Source organism: Ptychodera flava, chromosome 9 (genome assembly GCF_041260155.1).
Source record: "Ptychodera flava strain L36383 chromosome 9, AS_Pfla_20210202, whole genome shotgun sequence".
In the NCBI taxonomy this organism is placed as follows: domain Eukaryota; kingdom Metazoa; phylum Hemichordata; class Enteropneusta; family Ptychoderidae; genus Ptychodera; species Ptychodera flava.
Window position 1 is genome coordinate 10,710,650 of NC_091936.1, and position 10,060 is coordinate 10,720,709.

The following is a 10,060-nucleotide window of genomic DNA, read 5'->3' on the forward strand; positions in this document are numbered from 1 at the left end:
AATGAAGAGAACTTGATAACCGGTTTATGCATGGTAAATTTTTCCCTAAATTTGAAACGTGTCATGTCATGGTGGTCTAATGGGCAAGTTACGTGGCCCGAAAACAAAACATTAAAAATCGTAAGCAGTGTGACACGAGTGATAAACGCAAGATGTGATAAGTCGATGTCATGGTGGTTTGATGGGAAAAATTAGGTTGCCTGAAAACAAAACATTTTAATCGTAAGCACTGTCTGTCACGAGTGATAAACGCTAATCTTGGATTCCGCGCTGTCTGACAGGAGTGATAAACGCTAATCCTGGGTTCCCTGTTAGCTCGACGGCTATAAGTAGGTTATCGCCCGCTTGAAACGTTGTTTACGTTTCAAGCGGGCGATAACCTACACATAACCTAGCGTTAACATTGTAACAACGACGTACGGAATGGCAAATCGTGATATACATGCAGTGAAACCTTTGAACTTCAACATGTACAATTCAGGTTTCTCTATGTACTCTCTTAGTTCAACATGGCCGATCTCGCTGTAATGACACGTCATCAAGTCCAATAAATAACTGGTTAGTTATATTCCTGATAACAGAAAATTGTCCTGCCACAGCTTCAAAGGCTACCTGAATGAAAAGAGACAAAAAGATAAGAGAGGATCAAAGATTGTTAGGAATCGAACTCCTGTTATGTAACAACACCACCAAACTCTACCAGGCATGCAGAAAAGAGAAAAAAAAAGTTATCGGCGCGCGCACGCACACAAAAAAGTAAGAAAAGACATGATAAATTCTTTGCTAAAAATTAATCCTGAAGACGCAGCACCATGATCATTTCTAATCATTCATTAGGATATTAAGTTGAAAGAATAAAAGTTATGGAAAAACTACTGACTGCAATGACTTTGCACAATAACATAGAGAAGAAAGCAGGGGACCAACATCGCTTGAGACAGAATGCATCTCAGGATATGGCGGTAGAAAGAAAGACCTCCATGCTCAGGGACAGATCACCGTCCCTCCACCCACGGACGGTGGACAGATGTATGAATTCTCAAATCAGTGTACAATTCTTTTCTGTTTTACTACGGGGTCTTATTATAAAAGATCTTCCGGTGAGAAAATCTGCACCGTCTTAGTATTTCTAAACTCGTAAATTTTATCTTACTTCATAAATTTAACACTGGGACGGTGTCCATGTTGAATTTAAAATGTAGGTGAAAGCTAGGTTATTACTATTTCTCTTGTGCCAAACTTTGTACGGTGACCAATGATATTTGTTCTTGATGATTTAATAAGAGAATGGTTTTAAGTTTCTAAGTAACAGATATTATTAATATGTATTTGAAGTGATACCAAGATATACCAAGAATTGCAAACAACATTGGGTTATACAGCCGTGAAGTTGTATAGCCATGAAGTTGTATTTTGGTCTTAGCGATGCCAGCACGCACTTTTTACAAACCTAAAGCAGCTGTTATTTTTTTCTGATACAGTTAGGTGAAGCACACTCACTTGCACTGTGTTGACGGCGGCTACATTCAACGACACATAATTCCATTTCCCGAAATACGTAGCTATGTCCAGCATGTTCCAAGCAGGTAGGCAGTTTGTCAATTTTGGCCCTATGGTTCCAGGAAGCAGGCAAACTTGAAGAGTGAAGTTTCTTCCAATTATACCCTTACTCGGGTAATAGTAAAAGCTGAGACAATTTTGGCTGCTCTTGCGAAGGTAAACTGGTATCAGAAAGCTTGCCCTTTTATTTACCATTTTCGCCACGGTAATATTCCTTTTCCCTGTGTATTTTGCAACAAGAAATGTACCTGCAAGGAAAATTGTAGAATTTTTATACTAAGTTTAAGCCTACCGTATAAGGAGAGAACTGTAATTTGCAACAAGAAATATGTCCTGCAGAGGAAATTTTTAAAAAAATTGTTCTTAGGGATACTTAAAAATAAACACTAGCGATCAAAAAGCAAATGGTTGCTGCTCGTAGGCAAGGATGTTGTTACACTTAATGTCAAAAAGAACAAATTGATCTGAAGTGTTATAAACGTCTTGTTAAAGGTGGAAAAACTGTATACGTTGAGCGGTGTCCCTATAAGTTCAAAATCGCTCAACTTTAATATTGTCAACGTCAATTATATACGGTAGCTTCATTCAGTGGGATATCGTGTCGTAATCTTCGATAAATACAATGATGAATACGGTCTGACATTGCAATCTGAGCAAAGAAATGCATTCCCTAAGTCGTTCCTGTTTTGTGAAAGTGTCTGAAGCGTGTTAAACATTCCGAGCAAAAGTATAATGCCTCAGATAGTACAAAACAGTCAACTATTTACATTTTAAGGATTTTTGTACATTTAATTAACAACGATATGCCGATGAAGAACTTTGGTCTTCGAACATGCACCTTCACTCAAGTAACAATCGATCTAGCGAGCAACTATAGACTGACGATCAAGTTGTGGAATGCATGGCTGGCTGTAAAACTATCCTGCGTCATGAACGTATTGAAATTCCCATTACACTTCTTGTTACGTCACTTCCGGTCAAATCTGTCAAACATGATTCCACGCCATAAACGCGAAAGAGGCTGAAACTTACCGTCGGTAGAGTTTGTGGTAACGTCTTCGATATTAAGTTTTCGATCGAAAGTCCATTCGTAACCATTTTCACCGGCAAGCTTGAACCCACAATTTGCCCTGTATTCAAAGCCGCATATTTTCTGTCTATGAGAATCTGGACCTGTAGACATAGACAGAGCCAACGTGAACATTCGTGCTGCAGGAGAAATCTACCATTCCAGATCACTATTAAATGTATTCATTGTGACAAAATCAATTCATGAAACACTTTTGGGTCAAAACGTTTCGTGAAAAACTAACAAAATGGAATTAGATAATATCGGGACCAATTATTCAAGTATACATATCATTTTCACTATATTTTGGGTTGCACCAGCTATTGCGGACAATTTAGGGTTCTAGACGCAAATTCTCACAAGTGACACGATAAAACCTTAAATTTTATTGGTTTATGGGTAGTTTGTGTTATTTCACTTTCAGATAACGACACTAAAGGTTGTATCAACCAAAGAACGATGAATGTAAAGTTTGTACGTTACACAGTAAAGACTGTTTTTACTTGAAATTCGTTCGATAGTGGGACTTGAAATGTTAGTTTTACAGCACCGCAAACTTTTTATATTACTGATGAATTTCAAACTTCTGCTTTACCTTCGGAATTCGATAAAAAGTAACCCGATGATTGCTTTTGAATAATCTCGTCAGTGAAGTATTTGTTGCTGACTGTCAACAACTTGCACAAAGTCGAGGATGAATTAGGTGCTCTGTAAACAACCCTTTCATGCCTGCTTTTAATTGAAGAAGATGTCGTCAAGGAACAATTTGATTTAATTGTTCTTAGCTGCCTTCTCATTTTGTCCAGATCCCTCTGCCAGTCTTTTCCATACGCTTTTACGCGTCTCCAGAAAGTTTTGTTGAATGTCTGGTACAGCATATTGTCCGCACTGTTCCAGTCTTTTATCTTCTTACAGAGGTCTAAGGTCAAAGTGGCTCGAGTTGTGTTCTGAGATCGCATGTTTCTGGCAATGTACATGATGTCGTTCCAATCCCAGTGTAAAAGTTTCTTCAGTAATAACAACGATTCGTCGAAGTATTCTGTGATAAGCATCAAATCGATTTCGTCTTCCAATTTTCTTATGAAGGAATTGAGAACATCGGTATCGTTGTGATAGACATGGTCCAGTCCAAGATCAAAGGCTTGTACATTGCGTGTAAAAAACTTGAATTTCTCTCCGTAGTTCTTCATTGTCTGTTCCCAATAAAATTCTGGATCTTTAAAGTATTCCTGAAGAGTCTCTTCGATACAAATATTCTTTTTGATGCTTTTGACAACAGCCGGTATTTGGTAATACACAAAATCCGATTCGAAGTGTGAGCATGTCTCTCGTAATATTGAGATATACTTGGTGCCGGGATTCATGAACGTTTCAAATGATGATCTATTGTAGCGTACATGCCCAGTCATCATGTTGTACTTGTAGTTAGTCCAATCACCGGGCTTCACACCAAGGGGCGGTAGAAATAATTTACGTGGACTGTCTTCATGAATTGGAATAATATTAAAATGTCCGCTATGTGTATTCGTCTTCATTAGTGCCAGTGACAGATTACGGGTTAGGGCGAATCGGTTCAAGATGGACGACAGTGTTGTACTTGCTGTTTTTCGTGTCTTGATGAAACATACATCATACAATTGCGTACTCCGTTGATTTCTCCAATGATCATTATAAATGAGATTTTCTCTACCTAGAAGGCTGATGAAACATTTCGAATTACTTTATAGATCAAACAAGAAAGAAATATAAACCTCATCGCAAAACAAAAGGAACTGTAGGTGTAGCGTTCACCGCGCAACTCTTACTCTGACTATGGAGGTAGATGCTCTGACGGGGCGTGATCATGACTATGGCGTTGTACAAATAAACACAACCATGCAGGGAGATACGGCATCGATCGGGGGAAAATGGGGGAAAAGCTTATGGTTGGGAACGTGTGTTGGCGCCCAAGGCTAACATGGCCTTATTCGAACTCTTTATTTGTCATAACAGACACCTTCTGGCGACGGCGTTACAATGGAATACGCATCGATACACTCAACCGCACAAATAGGAGTCGTCGAAACGCGCGAGAATTGAGTCTACTTGTGTATTGGTGATGACATTGATGTCGAAAGACTGATGATCGTCGACTTCGATTGAATTATTGAAATGCTCAACTGTCGGCGGTGTCTATGACTTTTCCTGTTACACAATGCCATGATATCAGCAAATAGAACACAGAGAACACGCTGTGGCGTTGTTTCACTTTGCTGGCCAAGCAAGCTAGGTGGAGGCATTAACAGAAATGTTTGGCTTACCTTAATGAAAGGTGGCTGTAACTCTGATCCGATAAAACCAGTAACAACACACAGGAGCAGATCCCGGCAAGTAAGGTTATTAAAAATATTTTGTAGAGCTTTGATTTGGGCATTTTAATTGTCATGAACGAATTCGACGATAAAATTGCAGTAGCTCAATATCTATTTTGCCTATGAATGAGACAACCCTCACATTATTGTGTAACTACGTCAGTATTGACTTCAAGCCTTGCAGATACACAGGCGCCCTCAGACGCAATGAGTTTTCCTCACTGTTTTCTCTATCAGCTCCTCTCCCTTTCTTCATGCTCTGACTGATGTGAGTAAATAAAATAAATGATTATATAACCTAGTCTAGCCTCTTGACTCTTTATTTATTTTACGCCCCATTACAAGGACGTTTATCTCTCATATACTCATCTTGTAATTAATTAGTCAACACAACTAATTATGCTAATCTGTGGACTTATCAGAATTTTTACGGGTTGGTCAACATTGCGAAAGATACATAAATCTTGATAATGGTGTACAATATCGATAATAATGCCTTTCTTTGCGATTTATCAAACTTTTTTGAGTCCTCCTGGGTGCACTTTGAGCTTTGCCATTCGTTTTTTCTTGCTTTACAATTCGGCCTGCTATGGGAGCCTTCAGTAATTACAGTGGGGTGGGCCTGGGGAATGGAGAGGGGGAAGGTCACTCTGGACGGAAGATGATTTTACCTCCAAACCTTTGAATGTCCAGTTGATATTTCCTGAATAGGAAATTGCCGACATAACATCGATTCTTGTAAATACATGCACATTATCGACAAGCTTCACAAGCAAAGGAGATGCAGTGGTATCCTACATTAAACACCTTGAACAGTTCAAACTGATGAAAGACAAGAGACGAAAACATATAGGACAGATGGCAAAGTGTATCTCAATTATCAAATGTCTATAAATGCACAGATATTGTTAGCTTTATGTTTTATATTGGCAAAAAGTTGATCATAGTTCTTTCATAGACTACCATTGAATCAACATTTCGGTGAAATTCCAAAATCCAATATCTTGCACACACATCCATTTGTAACCACCCTAGTCAAACCAAGTACATTAATATTAATAATCAAGAGTACATAAATACACAGAGTTACCTACTTTTGTATTGGAAAAAATATTCATAGTTTCATCATAGACTACTATGTATTGTGAATCAACATTTCAGTGAAATTCCAAAATCCCATTTTTTGCAGACACATCCATTTGAAAGTAATTATTATGTAAATTAGCTGATACTGTTTTAGTAATTCCTTGGAAAAATAATGCAGTGATTTGGGGGAGGGTCAAGTTTTAGAATGCCGGACAAGGGGGAGTGTCACATTTTACAGTACAGTTGCGCACGGAATTCCCCTGGCCCACCCCCTGTAATTACTGAAGGCTCCTTTAAATGTTTGTACTGTCAAAGCATCTTCGCTTACTCAAAGTCTGGGTGTGCACATGTGTTTCACAGCCGGACAGGTACATAAAAATCGGAGTAAAATAGAATTTTAGAAAATGGAATGAATGAATGAGACTTGTACAATAAGTGTCCTTGCCTAGTACTGATATGTAAATAAACGCTTTGTACTGCGAAGAACATTTGCGAGCTTTCAGGGATAAAACCATTAACCCATTAATACTAGATCAAACAAAGAATTAAAGTCCTACATCATTACGTAAGCAGAATGGTACATTTTACAGCTCTGAACATTTTGAAAATACGAATTCACAGAGTAGTCAGGCACGTCCTCTTTCCCAGCATTTTCGGATGATCTGTAGTAAAATGTTGAAATAAGTTAACTTGAATAGAAAGATGCTATGTATTTAACTCAAATGTGCGTGTTAAAAAAGCAATATTCCTCACTGCTGCAAATCAAATAGAAAGTTCCAAAAAGTGTATTTGTATTATTTGTATACCGTAGAACATGTCATTTAAAAAACGATTCGTCAGAGAAAGTTAGTATATCACAGTAGCTATCATGCTGGCCATGAAGGAGCACTGTTCAACTTTCACTGTTACCAGGTTCGTTTTTGTCACGTCAGATGCTTTATTATGTCGCGAACTGTAAGACTCTTTGGAAACGGACAATCAGCAGAAGATTAACATCATCCGTTCAACCCGTTTGCTCAAAACGTAATGCAATTGTGACTCTTGTCACTCGAGCATCTTCCTTTAATTCATGGAGACTAACAGGGCAAAGGATTTCATTCCGAAAACTCCTTTACTCACTGTGTACATGGAGGGTCAATGATCCTGAGTTACCCCGTGTTAATCCGAGGGGCAGAAGATTGTCTCTTTTGTTGCTTGTTTTGTGCCCTGTCTGAGCTTTTTCCAGTATGGTAGGATCCTTTGTACTAATGAGTGAGTTCACAGTCATGTGGAGTGGTTTGGTGACCCATGAAGATAGTCCATAAAGACAGTAGTGGCAGATTTTGAGTTGTCTTTAGGTTGAGCAATACTCATGCCTAGCTTTACTAACTTGAGCTCAGAGTTTAAATCTTGATAAGGAGTTAGTTTTAGCTCCCAATATCATATTCAATGTGGGTGGAAACTTTTTGGAGTTCTGTTATTTCACTGTCATGCCGAGTACTTTGGTTATCAATAGTCGGCAGGGTAAGGTCTACCCGAGTTCTAGATTTCCGACATGCAGAAATTCTTGTTGAACTGATATTAACATGTGAGAGATACGTGATAAAAAGCCGCTTTATGCTCCTTCTGATGTGTTAAAAGGCGGTGGGTCGTCGGAACGGCGCATGTGCAACTTTCTAATTTATAAACATTCTATTTCATGCACTATATGTAGATGCATCATGTCAAAGTAGCTGCAACATTTAAATTTTACAATTAAGACAAACATGTTTTAACTTTCAACAATCGCCAACGTAGCTTGGATACAGTGTTTATATCGGTGGTAGGGGTCCCTAGCCACCTTTGAGGAGTCATTGTCAGAAAGTGCTGTCCTTCTCAAGAAAGCAGAAGCGAGTATTTGGCCATGTGAGGGCGTTTTTAGGTACCCAAGGCAAAAAATAAGGCTCCGCCTGAGCTGGTAAACAGTCCCCAAATGGCCGAGATTTCCTGTTTTTTTTCTCTCGAAATTCAAAACGTAAATTTTCTAAGCATGTTAAGCTTATATTCAAGCATATGTTTCACCTTTTTCCTGCGGATGTGTAAAATGAGATGAGGAGTTAGGGACGATTCAGAATTTACTTCCAGGGGGAGGGTGGAGGATTTTCTATTTTCTCGGTGATTTTTTTCCATGGCCCCCCCTAGTAAATTATAGAAAAATCTATGGCCCCCCTCATCTTTCCTGTTTTTTTTCCATGGCCCCCCCCCCCCCCTAATATATACATGCATGCTTATACGGTACATTATAGACATATCTAGTCTAACAAGTTGCAGGAACTGTAGGGCCTAGTGGACATTAATCGATGATATAACAAATCATTTCAGGGTTATGTGACTATAAAAGAATGATTTGCAGGGACTGCAAGTGGCACACTTTTGGGAAGGGTAGCAATAAACATATCTGGTTGTAAATTTCTGAAGAAAAAATAATTACTAAATATGAATACTTTTTTCGTTATGTCTCACTGATACATATGATGCACACAAAGACAAGCAAAGATGTCAGTTAGAAATGGTGAACAGAAAATCAGAGGAGCAGATAATTGGCAGAGTGATATATATCTTGAAGTTTAATGGTACATCTCATTTGCAGATATCCAGATATTTCTGGAAAGTGAGATGTACATGTACATGCACATGTTCAGCATACATTTTCATTTGATGATGCTGAATATTTGCAGACTCACGGTGAAAGTTTTAAACATTAGGAATTAAAATTGGTGAAAGCCAACTTGTTTTTAATTTTCTCTTTTTTTCTAATTTGGTTGTCATAAAACCAAGTTGCTGCCACTGAAAGCAACAATGCTGAGGAATATTTTAGAACATTTCTTGAACAAAACACCTTATCCAAAACATGAATTCACATGTTATTCTGCTCATTCCATTCACAATCCAATGTTCATATTAAAATGCAGATAACCCTGTGTAAGTCAAAATTCACATTTTGTCAGCAGTATTTTTCAAAATTGACAGAGCATTCATATTTCAAATTTTTTTTAACAAACTTTAATTTTAGAATAGTCATGATGCGCATGTTTTCAGATGACACGAAACAATACATGTTAATTTGTTTTTTTGCCTTTTCTGCCAGCCGCCACTGTGAAATCTTTGATTATACATATCAGAATGAATGGGACACAAAAGTATTAGCATCAATACACAATGTGTAAGCCTATCCACATTTCTCCTAGCCTCATTCACACTGAGATCACTTCTTGGACTACAGCAAATTTCTTGTGTACACAATATTTCAACAATCCGACACCATAGCATTGGTGCAGTGCCACATGATCTTCTGGATGCACATACAGGATTATTGGAAAATCAACCTTTTTGTAAATTTTTCACCATATATTTTTGACAGTAATACATAATATTTTTATTTTCAACATTAAAACCTATTCGTTGAAAAGCACCTTGAAGATGAGACGGCCATAAATTTATTTCAAAAAAGTTTATAGTAGATGTAAGCACTGTAAAAAGTTATGTAGAACATTTAAAAAATTTAGAAAGGGTAAAATTGATGAGAATGAAACATAGAAAAAAGGAGCAGAAAAGAAGAGGAGCAGTAGCAGTAGTTTACTCAAAGGATGAAGTGGGTGTATATTTGGGGTAAAAAACCTCAATTTGTATTAATGATAAAAATTAATTTAAGTCGAAAACTAGACAGTATTTTCTGAAATGTAATATTTCACTTGAAAGGATAGTATTCATGTAGAAAAAAACAACTATTTTACTTGGCATTATCCATCTTCATTTTAAAATTGTAGGGGTTTAAAGACTGACACTCTAATAATTGATTGAAATCATGATCAGCAAAATTAAAATGCCTCTTATTCACAATGCCTCTTATTAAAAATGTAAGAGCTTTATTGCCAAACAAAACCAATTGATAGTTGTTGTGTTATATAGCATTTAAAAAACATAATGTGAAATTTCAGAAAATTTGACCCAGCCGGAGTGGAGTTAAATTCGTTGG

At 37.5% G+C, this 10,060-nt stretch overlaps 1 protein-coding gene across 1 annotated transcript; it reads right to left on the minus strand.

Moving 5' to 3' along the window:
- Positions 1-387: 387 nt before the first annotated feature.
- LOC139139948 (galactose-3-O-sulfotransferase 2-like) lies at positions 388-5,115 on the minus strand. Its single transcript, XM_070708915.1, has 5 exons — positions 4,930-5,115; positions 3,225-4,327; positions 2,593-2,733; positions 1,501-1,808; positions 388-612 (listed from the first exon to the last, which is right to left on the minus strand). The coding sequence occupies exons 1-5, from the start codon at positions 5,052-5,054 to the stop codon at positions 505-507; spliced, it is 1,785 nt and encodes a 594-aa protein (XP_070565016.1). The 5' UTR covers positions 5,055-5,115; the 3' UTR covers positions 388-504.
- Between the last annotated feature and the right edge of the window lie 4,945 nt (positions 5,116-10,060).